Source organism: Tachyglossus aculeatus, chromosome 11 (genome assembly GCF_015852505.1).
Source record: "Tachyglossus aculeatus isolate mTacAcu1 chromosome 11, mTacAcu1.pri, whole genome shotgun sequence".
NCBI lineage: Eukaryota > Metazoa > Chordata > Mammalia > Monotremata > Tachyglossidae > Tachyglossus > Tachyglossus aculeatus.
This window is the reverse complement of record NC_052076.1, coordinates 53,889,531-53,913,265: the sequence shown is the minus strand read 5'-3', so window position 1 is coordinate 53,913,265 and position 23,735 is coordinate 53,889,531. Positions and strand designations below refer to the sequence as shown.

At 49.5% G+C, this 23,735-nt stretch overlaps 1 protein-coding gene across 3 annotated transcripts in view; it reads left to right on the top strand.

Moving 5' to 3' along the window:
• ST3GAL2 (ST3 beta-galactoside alpha-2,3-sialyltransferase 2) overlaps positions 1 to 22,823 on the top strand; it is a 69,867-nt gene extending 47,044 nt beyond the window's left edge. For all 3 annotated transcript variants that reach the window (XM_038753439.1, XM_038753440.1, XM_038753441.1), the window contains exons 2-7: positions 280 to 1,595; positions 5,725 to 5,918; positions 17,350 to 17,529; positions 17,918 to 17,963; positions 19,013 to 19,132; positions 19,714 to 22,823. In XM_038753439.1, the coding sequence (XP_038609367.1) occupies positions 1,257 to 1,595; positions 5,725 to 5,918; positions 17,350 to 17,529; positions 17,918 to 17,963; positions 19,013 to 19,132; positions 19,714 to 19,887 (1,053 nt within the window). In that variant the 5' untranslated portion in view covers positions 280 to 1,256 and the 3' untranslated portion in view covers positions 19,888 to 22,823. The remainder of the gene's footprint in view (positions 1 to 279; positions 1,596 to 5,724; positions 5,919 to 17,349; positions 17,530 to 17,917; positions 17,964 to 19,012; positions 19,133 to 19,713) is intronic.
• The last annotated feature ends 912 nt before the right edge of the window (positions 22,824 to 23,735 follow it).

Here is a 23,735-nt window from a genome sequence, read left to right as displayed (position 1 = left end):
AAGTCATTTACCCTCCCTGAGACTTAGTTTCCCCACTGGGAAAAAGATAATGGCAAGGAAATGATAGAGTGGTCAAAGGGACAATATCCCTCCGTCTACAGGGAGAGATGCAATCTCAGTACGCCCACAGATAGCACAAGGTGATCGTTTCATTTGGGGAACCCAGTATTTAAGTGAGAGCTTCATTGTTGTTAGCTCCGTCCCTTTTGTGTATTGGGAACAGGGTGGGAGAGAGGGTGTGTGTGAGATCGACACATTATTTTTCCTCTCCAATTCCAGGGGTTTGCTGCAACGGATTTGATGAGCAAAGGGGAAGACTGCCCAGGGATTACTGAAAGGACGAGCAGCAAAGCAGGCTAGCCCCTGGGAGTCGGGATGGCAAGGGAGGCAGCCAAACTCCAGCCAACGGGACTGGGGAGGAAGCGGAGGGAGCCACGTGCCAGTAACTGGCCCAGACGCACACGGGAGGCCGCGCACCCCCACTGAGCAGCAGCTGTCTCCAGCCCCGACGAGCCCCACATCTGTAGCAAGAGCTCTGTGGTCTCCTAGGCAACTGGAGACAGGCGGCCCCCTGACTGCGGTCCAGGGCCGTAGATGAGCAGCAAGAAGACAGGTGCTGAGGAAATGTGGAGCTTCGTTCTCGAAGCCGCTGGGCTCTCCGGAGGACCGTGAGCTTGGCCTACTCTCTGGAAGGAGCGGAGCCACCTGAATTAAAAGGACACCTTCAACCTGGACTTTCCGGGTACCCGGATGCCTGCGAGGTCTCCCTCCTAATAGGGGGCCAGGACCTGAGAGGGTGACGCGCCGTCCTCCCCTGCTGCCCGGGAGGGAGGGACGGCTTCAGAGCCTGCCCATGAGCCACAAGGGAGTTGACTGTTCCCTACTGAACTGTCGTGGGCCACCAAAGAAAGGTTTCGCTGGAGCCTGCGCCCAGGACCCGGCAGGGACTAGAGAACGAAAATGGACTGATTGCCCCCTCATTGTGGCCTGGGGGACGGGAGAGGCCGAGCCACTGTGGCCCAGCTAGTAACAAGAGTGTTCCGGAGGAAGCCGTAGCTGGATCTCAAGTTACTAGAGGCCCCCGTGGCAGCCAAATTTCTTGTCACTGCTCCCCTGCCCTTCGTGTCCCTTGTGGCACACGCCCCTATGCCCTTTCCCAGTGCAGCTGGAGTGGGAGGGCGGCCCAGGGGGCAGCTGGTAAGGGAGAGGACTCGGTGACCCCCGCCCTAGCCGGCAGCCTCGCCTCCCCCTGCACCATGAAGTTCTCTCTGCGGTTCTGGTTCCTCTCCACAGCCTTCCTGCTGGTGTTCATCATGTCGCTGCTTTTCACCTACTCCCATCACAGCATCGCCAGCCTCTCCTACCCGGACTCCGGGGGCCTGGATGGCAACCACAGGGTGAAGCTGGTGCCGGGCTACGCTGGAGTGCAGCGCCTCAACAAAGGGGGTCTCTTGGCCAAGAGCTGCGCGTGCCGGCGCTGCATGGGGGATGCGGGAGCCTCCGATTGGTTCGACAGCCGCTACGACAGCAACATCTCTCCGGTCTGGACCAGGGAGAACATGGCCCTTCCCCCGGATGTCCAGAGGTGGTGGATGGTAAGAAACCTCCTCTGTCTCTTGAAGCTGACCCTCCCTGTCCTCTTTCTCGAGAGTCGCTGCTAGTTTTTGTCCCTTCCCTTCCTTGCAAGGTGTTGCTGACTCTCCTCTGTCCCACCCTCTCACCGTGGCAGCATCATCTGTGCCAGGCTCTTCCAGCTCCACTCTACCCGACTCTTGCCAGGGTGTCATCTGGAGGGCGACGAGATCAGTGGATAGTCCAGAGGACTGGGTATCTTCTGGGTCCCATTCTTGTCGATTCATTACAGGGAAACTGTGGCCAAGTGGTTTTCCCTTCTCTGAAAAGAAAGGATAATCCCTCTGCACTGTCTCCCCTCAGTGCAGGGAAGATGTCGCTGGTTTTGTTACCAGAAGTTTAAATAACCAGCCTTGAAGCCCCGGTGAAAGAGGATGGGAGGAAGAGATCATTAAGTAGTGGGTGGCACTTTTCATCTTGACGGCTCAAACCCTGCCTGTGGCTTGTACTAGTATAATAATAATGATGATGGCATTTATTAAGCGCTTACTGCGTGCAAAGCACTGTTCTAAGCGCTGGGGAGGTTACAAGGTGATCAGGTTGTCCCACGTGGGGCTCACAGTCTTAATCCCCATTTTACAGATGAGGTAACTGAGGCCCAGAGAAGTTAAGTAACTTGCCCAAAGTCACACAGCTGATGATTGCTGGAGACGGGATTTGAACCCATGACCTCTGACCCCAAAGCTCTTTCCACCGAGCCACGCTGTTTCTCTATCAGGTGCCAGAACTTAGCTTTCCTGACTGTGGTCCTTTGCTTGACCAGGTTACCCACACCCCTCTGCCCGGGCAGACTGTTTGTGTGTTAATGGATCTAGGGGGGCTTTAACCATCAAGAGTGAGCCTTTTCAGAAGCTTGTAAACGGGTCTTGTGTCCCTCCTCCCCTCCCCCCGACATGCTCAGGAATTTTTGTGCTTGGGCCAAACTCCCTCTCCAGACCGAGTTGATTTTTCTTTTTCCCAAGTCCATTTCTCCAGCCTCTAAATCATTCTCACACATCGCTGACATCCCCACTTCGCCCCCCACCCCGACTCAAAAACAAATAGAAGCCAAGGGGCCCCTCACACCCTGCTCAGCGGTCTCCTTCGGCGCCCTGCTTCTCCAGCCCTCGACTGGGTCCTGCACTAATTACCATCATCAATCGTATTTTGTACGATTTTGTACGTATTTTGTACTTAATCGTAATTAAGTCCCTTTCCCCTCCTCTCCCCACCTCCGCTTGTTAGGACTGAGGCTGAGTGTGCTCATTGCCCCCCTTTATCCCCTCTTCCTCTCTCCTCCGAAGTACTGGCTGATTCTCCATCCCTTCTGCACGTGGTTCACCCAGTAGTGACTCCTCCTTTCCGAGGGGTTGGAAGTAAAGATTACGACCGACTCCGATCTCTGCCTCGCTCTGTTGGATGGCGGATCTGGAAGCAGGCATCCTGCCCCTTGGTACCTCTCGCCAGGCAGTTCTTGGAGCCTGCTATTGGGTCGTACTCTCCCAAGAACTTAGTACATCATCAATCGTATTTATTGAGCGCTTACTATGTGCAGAGCACTGTACTAAGCGCTTGGGAAGTACAAATTGGCAACATATAGAGACAGGCCCTACCCAACAGTGGGCTCACAGTCTAAAAGACTGAAAAGTCTAAAAGTCTAAAAGACAGTCTAAAAGTACTAAAAGTACAGTGCCCTGCACAGAGAGCTCACCTCCTCCAAGAGGCCTTCCCAGACTGAGCCCCCTTTTTCCTCTCCTCCTCCCCATCCCCGCTGCCCTACCTCCTTCTCCCCACAGCACCTGTATATATCCATCCATTCAATCGTATTTATCGAGCGCTTACTGTATGCAGAGCACTGTCCTAAGCGCTTGGGAAGTATGTTTGTACAGATTTATTACTCTATTTTACTTGTACATATTTACTATTCTATTTATTTTGTTAATGATGTGCATTTAGCTTTAATTCTATTTGTTCTGACGACTTGACCCCTGTCCACATGTTTTGTTTTGTCGTCTGGCCCCCCCTTCTAGACTATGAGCCCGTTGTTGGGTAGGGACCGTCTCTCTACGTTGCCGACTTCCCAAGCGCTCAGTCCAGTGCTCTGCACCCAGTAAGCGCTCAATAAATGCGAATGAATGAACGAATTGTAGCTATCAATCTGTCCATCAATCAGTCAACCTGCTGCCCTTCCCTTGCTCTCCTCTCCCTCCTCTTCCTCGGCTCAGCTCGGTTCTAATCCCCATCATCGTCCTAATCGTTATCGATGGTATTTGAGTTCTTACTGCGTGCAGAGCACTGTACTAAGCACTTGGGAGAGTACAAATCCTGTGCCTCAGGCTCGACTTGTAACGTCCCCAAATAGCACGGTCGTGGAAGAAACTTTCAGACAGCGCCAAGGCAGGCATCCCTCCCTACGCAGATAATTAGCCCTTGTTAACAGAGGGTCGGTGAGTGTGTGTGTGTGTGTGTGTGTGTGTGTGTGTGTGTGTGTGTGTCTGTGACCCTCTCAACCGGGGGTGTGTGTGTGTGTGTGTATGTGGGACAGACCCACCCAGCGAGGGGGAGTGTGAGGACGGGACCGACCCCCTCAACGGGGGTGGGCGGTGTGAGAGACCCACCCGCATGGTCGGTGAGAGAGAGAGAGAGAGAGAGAGAGAGAGAGAGAGAGAGAGAGTGTGTGTGTGTGTGTGTGTGTGTGTGTGTGTGTGATGGGGGGGCGGGGGGAATGAGTGTGCGCCGCTGTGTTGAGCTCCCCTTCTCCAGGAGGCCTTCCCAGACTGAGCCCCTTCCTTCCTCTCCCCCTCGTCCCCCTCTCCATCCCACCATCTTACCCCATCTTTAGACTGTGAGCCCACTGTTGGGTAGGGACTGTCTCTATATGTTGCCAACTTGTACTTCCCAAGCGCTTAGTACAGTGCTCTGCACACAGTAAGCGCTCAATAAATATGATTGATTGATTGATTGTTCCCCATCCTCCTCCCCACCCCCCAGCCCCTGGGGTAAGGAGGAAGGACACCAGGAGGTGAGGTGCCTCGCCCTGACCACCTTCACTGGTCAGCGTGATGGAGTGACTAGAGCACAGCCCTGGGAGTTAGAAAGTCATGGGTTCTAATCCCGGCTCTGCCACTCGTCTGCCGCATGACCCTGGGGAAGTCACTTCCTTCTCTTCTGTAAAATGGGGATTAATAAGAATAATGATGGCATTTATTAAGCGCTTACTATGTGCAAAGCACTGTTCTAAGCGCTGGGGAGGTTACAAGGTGATCAGGTTGTCCCACGGGGGGCTCACAGGCTCAGTCCCCATTTTACAGATGAGGTAACTGAGGCCCAGAGAAGTGAAGTGACTTGCCCAAAGTCACACAGCTGACAATTGGCAGAGCCGGGGTTTGAACCCATGACCTGTGACTCCAAAGCCCGGGCTCTTCTCCACTGAGCCACGGTGATTAAGATTGTGAGCCCCACATGGGACAACCTGATCACCTTGTATCCTTCTCCAACGCCTAGAACGGTGCTTTGCACATAGTAAGCGCTTAACAAATACCAAAATTATTATTCTCTGTGCCTCAGGCACCTCATTAGAGAAGCAGCGTGGCTCGGTGGAAAGAGCACGGGCTTTGGAGTCAGGGGTCAGGGGTTCGAATTCTGACTCCACCACATGTCTGCTGTGTGACCTAGGGCAAGTCACTTAACTTCTCTGAGCCTCAGTTACCTCATCTTTAAAATGGGGATTAAGACTGTGAGCCCCACGTGGGACAACTTGATCACCTTGTATCCCCCCCCAGCGCTTAGAACAGTGCTCTGCGCATAGTAAGCGCTTAACAAATGCTATCATTATTATTGTTATTATTATCTTTAACATGGCGATTGAGACCCATGAGCCCCTGACAGGGACTGTCTAACCCGATTTGCTTCCATCCACCCCAGCGCTTAGTAAATAAATAATAACGACGGCATTTATTAAGCGCTTACTGTGTGCAAAGCGCCGTTCTAAGCGCTGGAAAAATAGAGGGGGACGTCGAGGCCACTCGCGGAAAGCGGCGCCGCTTCCGGTCAGTGCCTGGCACGTAGTAAGCGCTTAACAAACACCGTAATTATTCATTATTATCTCCCCAGATGCTGCAGCCCCAGTTCAAGTCCCACAACACCAACGAGGTGCTGGCCAAGCTTTTCCAGATCGTGCCAGGCGAGAACCCTTACGGCTCCCGCGACCCCCACAGATGCCAGCGCTGCGCGGTGGTGGGGAACTCGGGCAACCTGCGGGGCTCCAGCTACGGGAGGGACATCGACGGACACAACTTCGTCATGAGGTGAGCCGTCGCAATCCGGCCCCGGAAAGGGGAGCCCAGCATGGCTCAGTGGGAAGCAGCGTGGCTCGGTGGAAAGAGCATGGGCTTTGGAGTCAGAGATCATGGGTTCAAATCCCGGCTCTGCCACTTGCCAGCTGTGTGACTTCGGGCAAGTCGCTTCACTTCTCTGGGCCTCAGTTACCTCATCTGTAAAATGGGGATTAAGATTGTGAGCCCCCCATGGGACAACCTGATCACTTTGTAACGTCCCCAGCGCTTAGAACAGTGCTTTGCACAGAGTAAGCGCTTAATAAATGCCATTATTATTATTATTATTATTATGTTTTCTGGGGGACCGAGGAGCGCTTACTGCGGTCAGTTCTCTCCATCAGTCAATCAGTGGGATTTACTGAGCAATTCCCAGGTGCAGGGCATCATGCTGAGCACTTAAGGGGGTAGACTATTTATCAATCAATCAATCAATCAATCAATTGTATTTATTGAGCGCTTACTGTGCGCAGAGCACTGTACTAAGCGCTTGGAAAGTACAAGTTGGCAACATATAGAGACAGTCCCTACCCAACAGTGGGCTCACAGGCTAAGAGGGGGAGACAGAGAACAAAACCAAACATACCAACAAAATAAAATAGAATAGATATGTACAAGTAAAATAAATAAATAAATAGAGCAATAAATATGTACAAACATATATACATATATACAGGTGCTGTGGGGAAGGGAAGGAGGTAAGATGGGGGGATGGTGAGGGGGAGAGGAAGGAAGGGGCTCAGTCTGGGAAGGCCTCCTGGAGGAGGTGAGCTCTCAGTAGGGCCTTGAGACTATTTATATTAATGTCTGTCTCCCCATCTAGACTGTAAGTTCGTTGTGGGCAGGTAATGTGTCTGCTATAGTGTACTCTCGTAAGCGCTTAGTACAGTGCTCTGCACACAGCAAATGCTCAGTAAATACAATTGATTGTTACAATACAATAAAGTCTGTAGACATGATCCCCGCCCACAGAGAGAAGCAGTATGGACTAGTGGATAGAGTGTGGGCCTGGGTGTCAGAAGGACCTGGGTTCTAATCCTGGCTCTGCCTTATTGTCTGCTGTGTGACCCTGGGCAAGTCACTTGACTTCTCTGTACCTAAATGATCTCATCTGCAAAAGGGTAATTAAGGCTGTGAGCCCCATGTGGGACATGGACTGTGTCCAACCTGATTAGCTTGAATAATAATGATGGCATTTATTAAGTGCTTACTATGTGCAAAGCACTGTTCCAAGCGCTGGAGAGGCTACAGAGTGATCAGGTTGTCCCTCGGAGGGCTCACAGTCAATCCCCATTTTACAGATGAGGTAACTGAGGCACAAAGAAGTTAAATGACTTGCCCAAAGTCACACAGCTGACAATTGGCAGAGCCGGGATTTGAACCCATGACCACTGACTCCGAAGCCCATGCCCTTTCCACTGAGCCACGCTGCTTCTCTCAGCGCTTGGTAGAATACATGGCACGTAGTAAGCGCTCATCAAATACAGTTTTAAAAAAAGGAATTTACAATCTAGTGGAGTCCTGCCCTCCCTGGGGCTCCGGGTGAGGCACAGCCAGACCATTTAGACTTTCTTTGGAATTTGGATAAGGTGCAAATTCTCTCATTTATGTTTTATCATTATTATTATTACAGTATAAGAATGCGGTATTTAAGTGCTTACTATGTATCAAGCACTGTTCGTGGTACATGCAAGGTTTTTTTGTTTGTTTGTTTGCTTTTTATGGTATTTGTTGAGCGCTTACTATATGCCAGGCCCTGTCCTAAGTGCTGGGGTAGATACAAAGTAATCGGGTTAGACACAGTCCATGTCCCATTTTACAGATGAAGTAACTGAGCACAGAGCAGACAAGGGCATACAGGAGACAAGTCGCACAGTGGGATTAGAACCGTCTGGCTCCCAGGCCCGCGCGCTAACCATTAGGCACGCTTCCTTCTCTGTATGTTGCCAACTTGTACTTCCCAAGCGCTTAGTACAGTGCTCTGCACACAGTAAGCGCCCAATAAATACGATTGATTGATTCATTCTCAAGTTAATCAGGTTGGAAATGGTCCCTGTCCCACACGGGGCTCTCTGTTTAAGTAGGAGAGAGAACAGGTATTGAATTCCCGTCGTCATCATCATCAGTGGTATTTATTGAGCGCTTACTGAGCGCAAAGCACCATACTAACTGCTTGGGAGAGTACAGTACAACAGAATTGGTAGACGTATTCCCTGCCCACAACAAGCAGCGTGATGGCATATGAGAAGCAGCGCGGCTCAGTGGAAAAGAGCCCGGGCTTTGGAGTCAGAGGTCATGGGTTCAAATCCCGGCTCTGCCAATTGTCAGCTGTGTGACTTTGGCCAAGTCACTTCACTTCTCTGGGCCTCCGTTCCCTCATCTGTAAAATAGGGATGAAGACTGTGAGCCCCCCGTGGGACAACCTGATCTCCTTGTAACCTCCCCAGCGCTTAGAACAGTGCTTTGCACATAGTAAGCGCTTAATAAATCATCAATCGTATTTATTGAGTGCTTACTATGTGCAGAGCACTGTACTAAAATAATGCCATCATTATTAAATAAGTTAAATTAATTAAATAAATAATTAATAATAATTTAAGTGATAAATTATTATAATATAATAATAATTTAATAATAATTTAATAATTTAATTAGTAATAATGATTATTAATTAAATAAATGCCATCATTATTAACAAGCATATGTTATACTTGAGGAAACCAAGGCACAGGGGAGTTAAGTGACTTGTCCTTGTCGCAGAGCACGTAAATTGTGGAGTGGGATTAGAACCCAGGTCCTCTGACTCCCAACCTGCGCTCTTTACGTGCTGCGTCCCATAAAGGGAGCCTTAAAAGCAGTTTTAAGGCTCTTTGGTGGAGCTCTTGGTTTCTCCACAGAGTTTCTTCACCCTCCTCAGAATCCTCGTAACCAGCACCTGCCCTGTTGGACGTGATTTTTATTTTGCAAGAGCGCGTTACCTCATTTTCAACTTTCCAGGGGAATCCGGCTTCCTCGTCAGGTTCCTGATCCCCACTGAGTTAGCTGTTGATTCCCCAGCCAGAGTATTGATTTCTCTGGAAGTTGCTTCATCCCGGTCTATTCCCCTCAACCTTTCCCCTACTCCACCTCCACAGTCCTCTCACGTGGCAGGGGAATCTTCTGTTGTGCACGTGTAAGCGAAAAAGAAAAAGCCACAGGCCATGACTTCAGTCGGCTCCGGACAGCAGAGAGAGGTTCCAGCCCCGGGCAAAATGTTGGTGCAGGGCTGGATACAGTGTGGCCTAGAGGAAGCGCTTAGTACAGTGCTCTGCACACAGTAAGCGCTCAATAAATATGATTGAATGATAGAGCCCGGGCCTGGGTTCTAATCCCAGCTCCACCACTTGTCTGCTCTGTATATATGTAGATATATATATATATATATATACCTGTTTATATGTATATATGTTTGTACATATTTCTCTATTTATTTATTTATTTTACTTGTACATATCTATTCTATTTATTTTATTTTGTTAGTATGTTTGGTTTTGTTGTCTGTCTCCCCCTTTTAGACTGTGAGCCCACTGTTGGGTAGGGACTGTCTCTATATGTTGCCAATTTGTACTTCCCAAGCACTTAGTACAGTGCTCTGCACATAGTAAGCGCTCAGTAAATACGATTGATGATGATGATGACGATGATGATGCTCTGTGACCTTGGGCAAGTCACTTAACTGCTCTGGGCCTCAGTTACCTCATATGTAAAATGGGGATTAAGACTTTGAGTCCTCTGTGGGACAGGGGCTGTGTCTAACGCACTTACCTTGTATCTACCGCAGTGGTTAGTACAGTGCCTGGCGCGTAGAAAGTGCTTAACAAATACTGCTTAAGAAACAGCGTGGCTCAGTGGAAAGAGCCCGGGCTTTGGAGTCGGAGGTCATGGGTTCAAATCCTGGCTCCGCCAACTGTCAGCTGTGTGACTTTGGTTAAGTCACTTCACTTCTCTGGGCCTCAGTTATCGCCTCTGGAAAACGGGGATTAAAACTGTGAGCCCCCCGTGGGACAACCTGATCACCTTGTAACCTCCCCAGTGCTTAGAACAGTGCTTTGCACATAGCGCTTAACAAATACCATCATTATTATTATTATTATTAAATATCACAGTAATTACCACAATGATGACGATGGTCAGCCTTGGGAACCTTCTTCCCCCAACCCAAATTACATTTAGGTGGAGAATTGGCTTGGATGCCCCTCCTCCTGCTCACGGGGGGCTATGTACCAGATTTGGAGTGCCCTGTGGACCGGGAAAGTGTTACGTTTTTCTTTTGTACTCTCCTGAGTGCTTACTACAGTGCTGTGCACACAGTAAGTGCTCAGTAAATACAATTGACTGACTAGAGCACTTCTGCCCAAGGGCCCCAAACTTTAGAACAGTGCTTTGCACAGAGTAAGTACTTAACAAATACCATCATTATTATTATTATTATTATAGGGTAGCTTTCCCTGTGGACCTGCAAGGCTCAGCAGCCCAGGGGGACAGCTGTGTGGCCTGAACAGATCATAATACTTGTTGCCATAACACATGTTGGTGGCTGTCATTCTCATCTCCTGTCCTCCCAAGATTTTTGATGCCTCAGGCTCTGTCTCTTCCCTACCTGCCCTTCAGTCTCTAAGATCCAGCTACCCTCCCTTTGCTCCTGAGTCATCTCTCTTTTCTAGCCTCCTCCCGGAGGGTGAGTGCTGTGGAGGGGCCGAGGGAATGTCATCTCGTCTGAGCAGAGGCGAAACCTTAAATACGAACAAGGAAATCGAAAACTCCAGGTTCTTAGAGGGCCCCTCCTGGGATTAGCGCCGTCCGACTCATCTCCAGGGTGTGGGGAGAAATGGTCCTCGTCCAGGAGGCTGAAGCAATGCTCTCTGTCGCCATAGCAACACCAAGACGACAATATACTATCTAAGGCTTGCAGCATGCTTTGCAGACCTATCCACAGATTGGAAAGGCCCCTTTTTCCCCGTGGAAAGTGGGAATGAATGGACCTTGTGATCTGCAAATTCTTCCCCCAGAATCTCACTTCCCAGCTGCCCTTCATACCTCCTCTTGTTCGCTCCTGCGTGACTACTTGAGGTAGGAAGGGGACTGGAGTCTGATCTCCATTTTACAGAAACGGAATCTAAGACGAAAATGATGTACCCAGGCTCCCCTAATCCCCGTCGGATCCGTGCTACTGTTCTTCTACTTTGAAAGAAGCCGGGAGGGGGTTAGGCTATCACCTAGGGCACCGTGGCCAGGCAGTAACGAATTCCCCAGACCTCTTGCTTCTGTGCGGTGTCCTTTTAGCCGTCTGTCTCTGTCCCCTCCTCCCCCTGAGCCAGAGCATGGCTGGAAATGTGTGCTGTCAGCTTGCCCAGCACGACCCCAGCAGTGGGAGTGTAGGAACGGCATGGAGAGGCAGAAGGACCACCTGGGCAGAGGACAGCTATCTCTGGGAAGAGTCCGGGCAGTAGTGGCCTAGAAAGCCAGCTAACCTGAAATTGGTCCCCGAGTGACTGACCAAAGGGACTAGAGAAACCCTTGTGTCATTTGAGCCCCTACGGTTTTTTTGCTTTGAACCGTAGCAACCCGGGCACCCTTGTGAATTAATTCATTCATTTATTCAGTTGTATTTATTGAGCCCTTACTGTGTGCTAAGTACCGTACTAAGTGCTTAGAAGGGAACGATAAAACAACAGACATATTCCTGCCCACAACGAGCTCAAAGTCTTGGGCAGGTCGGGGGGGATACCCAGAAATTCCAGGTGAGACAGACTCGCAGCTGCCTGTTAATTCGTTCATTCAGTCATGTTTACTGAGTGTTTTCTGTGTGCAAAGCACGGTACTAAATGCTTGGGAGAGGACAATATAACATTAAAAAGACATATTCCCTGCACACAACGAGCTTGCAGTCTAGCTTAACCTCGTCATTCCTCGGTAACTCTCCAGTCTTAGTTGACCCTCTTGACTGATCCAAATGGGATTTCTTTATCCCTTCCCAGATTGCTGGCCCAGCCACAGGTCAGTAGATAATAATAATGGCATTTGCGCTTAATTCTATTTATTTTATTTATTTTATTCTGTTAATATGTTTTGTTTTGTTGTCTGTCTCCCCCTTCTAGACTGTGAGCCTGCTGTTGGGTAGGGACCGTCTCTACAGGCTGCCAACTTGTACTTTCCAAGCGCTTAGTACAGTGCTGTGCACACAGTAAGCACTCAATAAATATGACTGAGCGCTTAGTACAGTGCTGTGCACACAGTAAGCGCTCAATAAATATGATTGAATGAATGAATGAATGTTAAGTGCTTACTAGGTGCCAAGCACTGTTCTAAGCACTGGGGGGGATACAAAGTAATCAGGTTGTCCCACGTCGGGCTCACAGTCTTAATCCCCATTCAGCAGATGAGGTAACTGAGGCACAGAGAAGTGAAGTGACTTGCCCAAAGTCACACAGCAGACAAGTGGTGGAGGCGGAATTAGAACCCATGACCTCTGACTCCCAAGCCCGGGCTCTTTCCACTCAGCCACGCTGCTTTTCTAAATCAAATTGTTGTTACCGCTTCAGCACCTCTGGCAGGTCCTGGCACTGAAATGGAGCTCAGGGTAGTTGTCTCTAGTGAGTCAGTGGTGGGTTTGGTGCTGAGAGCGTGACTCAGTGGAAAGAGCACGGGCTTTGGAGTCAGAAATCATGGGTTCAAATCCCGGCTCCGCCACGTGTCTGCTGTGTGACCTTAGGCAAGTCACTTAACTTCTCTAAGCCTCAGTTACCTCATCTGTAAAATGGAGATTAAGACTGTGAGCCCCACGTGGGACAACCTGATCACCTTGTATCCCCCCCAGTGCTTAGAACAGTGCTTTGCGCATAGTAAGCGCTTAATAAATGCCATCACTATTATTATAGAGGGAGATTTGCCATGGCTAGCAGCTGAAACCTAAGCTGCCAGAACAAGAGGAAAAGTAGGGTAGTGGGGGAGGAGGGCAGAAAAAGGTGGTCCCAAGGACTGGCTAACATCTGGGTTCTTCCAGCCCAGCCAAGAGCTGCCCCTGACACATAGAAATGTTCATTCATTCATTCATTCATTCATTCATTCATTCAATCATATTTATTGAGCACTTACTGTGTGCAGAGCACTGGACTAAGCGCTTGGGAAGTACAAGTTGGCAACATATAGAGACGGTCCCTACCCAACAGCGGGCTCACAGTCTAGAAGGGGGAGACAGACAACAAAACAAAACATATTAACAAAATAAAATAGAATAAATATGTACAAGTAAAATAGAGTGATAAATATGGACAAACATATGTACAAATATACAGATATATTTACAGATATATACATATACATATATCTGTATGCACACGCACACACCTCTACCTTCTAGCAGGGGGCTGCTGTAGTGAGTGAGGGGCAAAGCACTCCAACAACCACAGAATCTGCTGTGCTGAATAATAATAATAATAATAATAATAATAATAATAATAATAATAATAATAATAGTGTTGGTATTTGTTAAACGCTTACTATGTGCCAAGCACTGTTCTAAGCACTGGGGTAGATACAAGGTAATCAGGTTGTTGTTCATTCATTCAATCGTATTTATTGAGCGTTTACTGTGTGCAGAGCACTGTACTAAGCGCTTGGGAAGTACAAGTTGGCAACACACAGAGACAGTCCCTACCCAACAGCAGGCTCACAGTCTAGAAGGGGGAGACAGACAACAAAACAAAACATATTAACAAAATAAAATAAATAGAATAAATAAATATAATATATTCAGGACTCAAACACCCAGATTAGGGACAGTTGTGGCTAAAATCCAAATTTCCCAGGAGAAATTTCATTGGAAATACATATCACTTGTCAAGAATTTTAATTATGAAGGAAAAAACCCCCAGTAAATCTAAGAAGAAAAAAAAATCCAAGTTAAAATAGTTACGTACTTGTCCCACGTGGGGCTCACAGTCTTAATCCCCATTTTACAGGTGAGGGAACTGAGGCCCAGAGAAGTTAAGTGACTTGCCCAAGGTCACACAGCTGACAAGCGGCAGAGCCGGGAGCAGAACCCACGACCTCTGATTCCCAGGCCCGGGCTCTTTCCACTAAGCCATGCCGCTTTCCGCTGTGTCTCGGGAAAGGACTCCCTTCCCTGCGCTGCAATAACAGGGTTTGGGGTACCACCACAATACCCCCTGACCAGCCTATAGCCCCTGCCCGTTATTAATCCCTCCACCCATTTGCAGGCTGTGTGATCAACTGCAATCTGTGCCCAGCTGTAAGGGGAAATGAGGTCATGGGGAAAGAATACGCTACTACCCAGTGTCTTGAGAAACGGCTTTTGAAAGAAGAAAACGGGAAAAGAGGTGGCAGAATGACACGGAACATTACTGAATATTTCCTCAGGGTTCTTCAAAGCTCCCTAAATCATCACCAGCAGTATTTATTGAGCAGCGTTTTGGGTAATGCCCTGGAGTACGGTCTGAGAGGAGTTACAAGAGAGATTTAAAACAGAATCCCAGTCTTCAAGGAGTTTGAAGTGTGACTTAAAACGGAGAACCAAGGAGGAACAATCCCTCATCTAAGGCTGCATAGCAGCTCTCTGGCAGAGCTGAGAGTAGAACCCAGAATATCCAGTCCCAGCCCATGCCACCTAAATTGAAAGGTGGCTAAGAATAGCCCCTCTTCCTTGCCACCCCATCCATGTTAGAACAAAAGCCTCAACCCCAGGGAAGCCAGCAAAGAGCAGACTCTGACCAGGTTGGGAGGAAGGCAGGGAGTGGAGTCAGGCTTGGCTGTGCTTTCTTCCCTAGGAATGTGGTTTCTTGACACCATTTCTGCCTTGGTTGTAGTCAGTCCCCTAACTGGAAACGGAAAGCAGGTTTTTAACATCTGCATTGAAGGAAAGGAAAGTTTAATGTGAGAAGGAGTTCTCTGTCCAGGTCTTTATTTTTGGTGATTTTGAACAGAACACTGATTCACTCTCATCTCCGACGTTCCCTCTGTCCCCTTCCCTCTGTTGTGTAAAAGGTGACTTGGATGGCAGCCACCCCGCATGACTGCTCAGAGAGAAGTCACCCCAAATCTTGAGTTGTAGCTCCCATGTGCCTAGTGTTACAGAAGTGTGAAGTTCAAAAGGGAGTGCGGCTGTGGCTCAGCTCATGACTGGACATCTGACTGCAGAGATGCTTACAGTAAATTACCCTGGCTCAGCAGCCCCAGCTCACCTTGTTAGCCTGGGCCTTTCTCCAGTTGCGTAGCTCTTCTGGAATTAGATTCTGCCCATCTCTAGGACGTTAAGCTGCCTCTCCAACTAAGCATCTAGTTCCCACCCCTGGCCTGGCAATTGTAACTGAGGTTGCTCTGCCTCGTCCACCCAAAAGTTGGTTTTAAAGCTTCAACTGAGACTTTCCAACTTTGATTTGGGAAGACCCCAGCAGAACGTCCCAGACCACCAAGGAGCTGGGGGGTGGGCTTGGGAACCTAGTGGTCTCCACCAGGAGAGGCTCAACACAAAGGAGAAGACCTAATTGCTGCTTCTGGAAGCGGGTCCCCGATAAGATGGGAATATCTGCTCCTTTCTTCTTTCTGCAGTCTCCAACTGCCCCCCTAATTAGCGTGATTCAGCCTTTCCCCTCTCTTGGTCCAAGGGCCAGTAGAATATAATAATAATAATAAAAATAATAATGGTGTTTATTAAGCGCTTACTATGTGCAAAGCACTGTTCTAAGCGCTGGAGAGGTTACAAGGTGATCAGGTGGTCCCACGGGGGACTCACAGTCTTAATCCCCATTTTACAGATGAGGGAACTGAGGCACAGAGAAGTTAAGTGACTTGCCCAAAGTCACACAGCTGACAGTTGGCGGAGCCGGGATTTGAACCCCTGATCTCTGATTCCAAAGCCCCTGCTCTTTCCACTGAGCCGTGCTGCTTCCCAATAGAATATAGAATGAGGGCCAATTCAGTAGTATTTATTGAGCACTTACTGTGTGCAGAGCACTGTACTAAGCTCTTGGAAAGTACAAGACAGCAATAAAGAGAGACAATCCCTGCCCACAACGGGCTTACAGTCTAGAGGGATGAAGCACCCTTATTGTTAAGAGTAGGATGGAAATGAACCTCGGTCCTGAGATGGCAAGGCAGGGAACTTGCATGGAGCAACTGAATATAGTGACAGTGCATCCACAGAGTCAAGCGCACGTCCCGCCCGTCACATTCCCGCAGGGGCGTGAAACGCAACAAGGGAGTTGGCAGGCAGGGGTGCAGCTCATTGAGACGTTCATGTGCGGTCTTCGTCCTCGTTAGCCAGTTCCAGAACTGGAACTCGATCTACGCCTCCCAATTTCCATAGCAGAGCTCTTTCCCTTGGACCAGCATCAGGGCTAAGATTAAAATAATGGATCACTGCAGCCCTTCCTCCTCCTTCGCTTATTCTGTCAATCAGTGGTATTTATTGAGCGCTCACTGGGTGCCTCAGCTACCTCAGCTGCAAAATGGGGATAATAATAATAATGATGGTATTTGTAAGCCCTGATTATGTGTTGAGCGCTGTTCTAAGTGCTGGGGGAGATAGGAGCTAATCAAATCGGACGCAGTCCATGTCCCACATGAGGCTCATAGCATTAATCTTCATTTTACAGATGAGGTAACTGGGGCACAAAGAAGTTAAATGACTTGCCCAAGGTCATGCAGCTGACGAGTGGCGGAGCCAGGATTAGAATTAGGACTGTGAGCCCCGTGTGGTGTATGGACCGTGTCCAACCTGATTAGCTTGTATCTACCCCAGCACTTAGTATAGTCGTGCGCCTTGCCTCGCCTCCAACCCTCCTGACTAGACTGTGAGCCCACTGTTGGGTAGGGACCGTCTCTATATGTTGCCAACTTGTACTTCCCAAGCGCTTAGTACAGTGCTCTGCACACAGTAAGCGCTCAATAAATACGATTGAATGAATGAATGAATGGTGTACAGTAAACACTTAACAAATAAAAAGACAAGAAAAGGTACCATAAATAAAGAGGGATACATATCAGAGCAATGGCCCCTGCTGCTTTCCAATGCCTGTTTTTTTCACCATTCTGGGCAGTTAAGTCACAGCAATGAGAGTTGGAGTGGTGCAGGAGGGGAAAAGGACCTCCGGTCTGAGGGACCAGGGATGGCCCAGAACTGTGGCCTTGAGTTCTGAAAAACTGAACTGCTGGATGAGCAGGAGGCCTGGGTTCTCTTTCTGGTGTTGTCCTGGACTCGCATCAGGCCTTGGGAAGTCACGTCCCCTCTCTTGACCTTCATTTTATCTTCTCAGTGCTGATGATCCCTGTGTGCTCTTGGCTTCATCCCAGGGGGATCAGAGGGAGGGCTGAAATCAATCCAGCTGAATCCTTTGTCTCCCCACAGAATGAACCAGGCCCCAACACTGGGCTTCGAGCAGGATGTTGGGAGTCGAACCACCCACCACTTCATGTACCCAGAGAGCGCCAAGAACCTACCTGCCAATGTCAGTTTCGTGCTGGTGCCCTTCAAGGCCCTGGACCTGCTGTGGATTGCCAGTGCCCTCTCTACCGGGCAAATTCGATTGTGAGACCCTCAGGGTTTTGGCAGAAGGATTGGGGTGGGACCAACCCAGGGCCTAGGCTGGGGCCCATGAGGGCCTCCACTGAAATATTCAGCGGAAAGGGCCACAGGGGTTGGGGTTGAGGAGTTAAGTTTGGGTAGGGGGAAAACAGTGGATTTTTTTCATCTTTGAACTTGTAGACCTGGAGGAAAACAATGGTGGCGTAAAGGAAGAAAGCACTATTTTGTCTTCCCTACATGAGGAATCTCCTATCCGGGAATCTCTGCTTGCTGAAGAATCCCACTGGGACTCTTCTCAGGCCCTCATGAGGGTGATCACTGTCAGTAAAATGCGCCTCAGCCCTATCTCCCTGGGCCATCTCAGGTAACCAGCCTTCCTCTCTCTTTTCAGTACCTATGCGCCAGTGAAGTCGTTTCTGCGGGTGGACAAGGAGAAGGTAAGCGTTTCTTCACCTCATTGCCGCTTCACTCTCTCCCCACCCCTAACTATTGCTAAATGCCGTTGTCCTTTCTGAATTAACCAGTCAGGGAAACTTGGCAGTCTTGGTTGCTTGGTGGGAGAAGCCCTCCCCTCCTTTTTAAGGCTCTTATTTGTTTTCTGGGTGCAGCTGACCCAGAAAGCGAGAGGTGGGCTTCAAGCACCTGACGAGGCCTACAGGCAAAGAGCCCCACACAGCATGAAGTTGTGGAGTTTAGCCCATTTTGAGCCAAACAAGTGCATTCCTAGTTCCACGTGTATTTTCCTCTCTGATTTTGGGGAGATGAGGGTGCATATGTAACCCCAGAGCCACCACTAGACCTGGCGTGGAGCTGGGGTGGTTGACAGATTCCATGCCCTACTGGCATGTGGGCTTATTTGGGCTGGAGCAAGGGACTACAAGTTCCAGAAGCCCACATATAAACCACATATAAACAGCACAATCCCTCCCTCCCCCCCGACCCCAATTTCCGAAATGAGGCTCTCGACCCTCCCCTAGCTGACAGGGTGGATCGGGTCTCAAACTCACAGACGGAAGCCACCTCCCCTATTATTCAACACGGTGTGGCTTTGTGCCACTCCACTCTGATATTTTATTCATGTAGTAGCATTTGTCGAGGGCCTACTCTGAGCAGAGACCTGCACCACAATGAGGAAGAATAGGACGGAAGATAAATTAGACACCTTCTCTGGGTCATACAGGGGCTCCCAATCTCAGAACCTGATGGCATCTCACATTTCCACTGCCTGACTGGAGTCCAGCCTGAATGAGACCTATGGTCCGAGGTAGTGGGGCAGGTTAGCAGGTATCCTCCAGGCAAGGAATTAATAAATCCTCCAGATTTAATTTAATTTAAATTAAATTAATTAATAAATCCTCCAGATTTAAGCCAGTCAGTTGCCAAAAACTGAGGGGGAACCCCACCCACCCACTCAAAACACTCTTCCTATCTTTCTTCAACTCGAAAGCCGCCCCATAGAGCCTGTGTCTGTCTTTTCCCTCACTAGGTCCAGATCTACAACCCAGCCTTTTTCAAGTACATCCATGACAAGTGGACCGAACATCATGGGCGCTACCCCTCCACAGGGATGCTTGTGCTCTTCTTTGCCCTGCATGTGTGTGATGAAGTAAGTGTGAATTGGAGCCCGGGAGCCTCTGGTCTGGTCCACTGCTTCTCCACCCCCATTCCCAACTGAGGCTCGAGGAGCCAAACTGGAGGTTCGAGCCTTCTCCGGGAACAGAACCAGTGTTACAGGAAGGGGTTTGAGATGGTTTGGGAAAAACTGAGAAGCCTCCTGCGTTCAGTGTGAGGTACCCACAATAAAAACCTAACGGCCCCTCTTAAAAGGCCCCTCTTAAAATACAGTGGGGAAATAACCCTCCTGAGGAGGATTGGATGAAAAATCAAACATCCATTTTGTCCTTTGTCCCATGTCAGGGGTCACTTCGGTTGGTTTTCTTCCCTCCCTCTTAGAGGACTACATATCTTATGGATTGCTGCCCTCATTCCATCATTGAGCCTGGGTAGATCATGAGTTCCATAGTGGCGTGGTGGTGGAGCCCTTGGGATGGGGTGTTCTCCGATGTGAAAGCATCGGTATGAGCCAGCAGGACAATGATAGAAAATAACTCAGAAAGCCTTAACCTCAGTCCCAAGCTCTTTCTCAGCCCCCAACCTGACGCTCAACTCTCTGCTTGCTGGGCCCAGGTGAACGTCTACGGGTTTGGAGCGGACAGCCGTGGCAACTGGCACCACTACTGGGAGAACAACCGCTACGCAGGGGAGTTCCGGAAGACTGGGGTGCACGATGCAGACTTTGAAGCCCACATCATTGACATGTTGGCCAAGGCCAGGAAAATCGAGGTCTATCGTGGCAACTGAGCCCCGATTTTTGCCACCACCACCTTCTCCTGCCATGGCCAGAGACTTTAGGGGCTCACCTTCTCTAGTCCCTGGCACTTTGGGCCGTGCTGTTGCATCCTAGAGGAGTATTAGGTTCTCCCAGCCAATCATGGGAGATTTCAAGTGAGGATTCTGGAACCAGTCATGCTTCAGTGTAGTGGAGCACTCGTTTCTACGAACTAATCAATCACAAGAGACTCTGGGGGCATCTGTCCCTGGAGACCAATCACGCGTGAGAATCTCGTGGAGCTTTTGTTCTCCCAAACAATCATCAAGGACACATGGGATGGGCCCCATCCTTGAAACCAGTCACTGCTATTATCCAGCAGTGTAGGCTGCCGCTTCAGAGACAAATGAGTGGCTGCTGTGCCCCCACACCCCTTTTGGGTTAGAGTTTGTCATTCGAGAACTGGAGAGGCTGCTCTTGGTCAAGGAGAAGAGGTGAAAGATCCATGCCTTTCCTGAGGCACTGAGGGGGAAGCCGGAAGGGCACTTTTTAGCCGACACCCAGGTACATGCTGGGTATTCCAAGACAGCGAGGGCTGGAGGTTTCCAAGTACCATCACGGCCTCTTTTCTTCAGAATAACCAGATTTCCAGAACTCACTGGGGCCCCTAGGACGCTTGCGGGAAGACTGCGGGAGCGGTCGACAGAACGGAAGGGCCAGGGTTTGAGAGGATTCTTAATCTTAATCTCTCTGGAACCCGGGGAGGTAGGGAATGGGAGGGGAAGAGTGGTGCCTTCTGAAAAATGACGAGGACACAGAGCTGTAGCCAGTCCAAACAGGAGCCAGGTCACACCAGCAGAAGAAAGGAGGCAGTTAGGGAAATCTCAGGCAGTAGCTTTGCCCCGTGTGAGGAGCCGCAGCAGTTCTCTCAGGTCTCCCACCTGTCCTTTGACCTTCCCAGGGCCCAAGAGGAGAGAATGAGTCCCCGGGAGGCCAACCAAAGCTGTTACGTTCTAAACCCTGAAACCCAGCGAGGGCTCTCCCTTCACCTCAAGGCCTTCCTCTCCATAGCTTGGACACAACACGTACTTACCTAACCAAGAGCCCCTGAGTTGGTCATTCTGGCCAGAGCTTGAAGCTTCTTACCGAGGAGAGCGAGGAGGTGGCAGCCCTGTCTGGCCTCATCAGAACAGGAGCTATGCAATCACTCTGTGTAAGAGTTCATTACCTTGGGGATCCCCCATGCCCATCTACCCTACTTCCTTTTGATACCCACAACTTGCTGGTTCCGTAACTAGGAACTAGTCTTGCTCACCAGCCTAATTCCTGATCTAAGAAAAACCTGTGGTGGGGACCAAGGCAAGAAATTACTACCGAAGGGGGTGGGGGGGGCCTGCCCAATCCCCAAGGCAAAGGGAGCGACCTCCCCGAGACCAACATTGTATAGAAAAACTGGTGGGCAGGTCTCCCAGAAACCCACTCGCTGTGGGATCCAGTGCAGCCCCAAGCAGGAAAGAGCTCATGGCACAAGGCTGCAAACGACTACTGGCTTGTCCTATCACCATTTGGAAATTGCTAAGGCATAGCGGGTTTCCAACCAGCCATGCAAATAGAAAAGGCATCTAGCCAGGGAGAAGCAGAACTGCCTCACTTCACACCACTCTGCTATCCCTAGACTCCTCACCTCCCCCCCGCACCCCCTTCCAGCTGTCAAATTGCCATGCAGACATCCAGGCAGTAGTTCTCTGCTATTTGTATGGCTGCCATACACCTGGCTATCTCCAGGAAAGCCCCTGTTTTAATTCTAGGCCTTTGGGTTGGGAGAGTTTGTGGGGGATGAGCTTCTGTGAAGCTTCCTAACCACTAAAACAGTCCCTCTCCATTGTGGAACAATCATTTCTGGCAAACTCCGGCCTTCAATGGGACGAAGCCACATCCCTTTGCAGCTCTGTCGTGCAGTTGGTGCTGCAGAGCTGCCATACGGAGGGGCCTTTCCACCACTACAGTGGTTTCAGGGCAGCTCAAGTTCATCCAAAAGTTCAGATCAGTCAGGGTGGCCTCGGGACACTAGTCCAGGGATCCACCTGGAATTCCAGCAGGTTATCGGAGGATGGCCGGAGGCCCAGCCTTCATCAGGCTGGCCCAGCTAAGCCCATCAAAACCCCATGGGGCCCTGGCACTACCCCGGTTTCTCAGGGTGCCCTGAGCTGGGAGTTGTGCCTGGCCCCATTTCTTGGGGTACCCAAAGTCCAGGATGGGGCCCTCTGAAGCCAACCCAAACCCCACGATGGCTGTGGGGTTCCCCAGAATGTACCCATGGGGAGAGTAAGGCCTTTTGGTGTTGCCCAACCACCTAGTGTGGGAGGATTAGTCTCTACTATTGACAGAGTGGCATCCCTCTAGTCCAAAAATGAAGCAGCTTTCTCACTGCAGGTATCAGGGCTGAGGGGGGACAGATTTCCAGTATAAAGATTTGCTAAGTGGGCCAGTTGAGCCTTGGGAATGAGGTCCTGCTCTTGAGGAATGGGAGGGGTGGCTGGAGAGGGCTGAGGCTGTGGAGGAAGCAAAGAAGGTGATGATGTGAAGCTAAAAGTCCAGAAGTCATTTTAACGGGAGTTTTGCCAGTCTGGCTTTTCCCTTCCTCAGGGATGTAGGCGGAGACCTGATTTGTGAAACCCAAAACAGTATTAAAGCAGGACACCCATCCAAGAGGACGCCCCTTCTGATGGTCTCACCTCACTGCTTTGAGAAGGGGCCACTCTGAGTGTTAAGGATGAAAAATGCAATCATGCCAACCAGTATTGAGCGGAATAATTTATTTCTTTCTTTCCATCAGTGAATCTGATCCGAAGAAATCCAGGTCACTATGGTCAATCCCGATCTGATTACAATAGTTTATTTAAACACATTATTTTTTTTCCCTCCTTTATGAATTAAAAAGAAAAAAAGTCCTGTGTGTGCCTGTCAACTCTTCTGTTCTCAAATGTGCACGTATTCACAGCCACATCAGGGAATATGATGTGGGTGTTCTGGTGGCAATCAATCAGTGGTGTTATTGAGTACTTACTGTGTGCAGAGAACTGTACTAAGCTCTTGGGAAAATACAACAGAGATGGTAGACACTATCCCTGCCCACAACAAGCTTACAGTCTAGAGGATCTTTTACAATCTAGAGGAGAAGGGCATCTGGTCCCTAGATGGTGATACTTAAGGGGGTAGAGCCACTTTTCCTTAGCATATAATAATGATGGCATTTGTTAAGCGCTTACTATGTGCAAAGCACTGTTCTAAGCGCGGGGGGGGGGGGATACAAGGCGATGAGGTTGTCCCACGTGGGGCTCACAGTCTTAAACCCCATTTTACAGATGAGGTAACAGGCTCAGAGAAGTGAAGTGACTTGCCCAAGGTCACACAGCAGACATGCGGCAGAGCCAGGATTCGAACCAATGACCTCTGACTCCAAAACCCGTGCTCTTTCCATTGAGCATTACTCCCAATTGAGTCTGAAGATTTTGTTCAGTCCAACGGGTATGCCTTTTTTTCCCCTCTCTTTTCTTTCCCCTAGCAGGGGAAATGGGGATAGGGAAGGAAAGAATGTGCATTTTAAATTTAAATTGTGGCCGCAACTTCCTATTTAATTCTTATAAATCAATCGTAGGTGTTGAGCTCTTACTGTAGTAGTGCTTGGGAGAGGACAATATAACAGAGTTGGTGGACATTTTCCCTGCCGACAATGAGTTTAGCGTCTAGAGGAGCATAACCCTAATGTGGAATGAAAACTAAGGGAGTGCCATTATCAAATCCATTCATTTGAGAAGCAGCATGGCTCAATGGAAAGAGCAGAGGTCATGGGTTCAAATCCCAGCTCCGCCACTTGGCA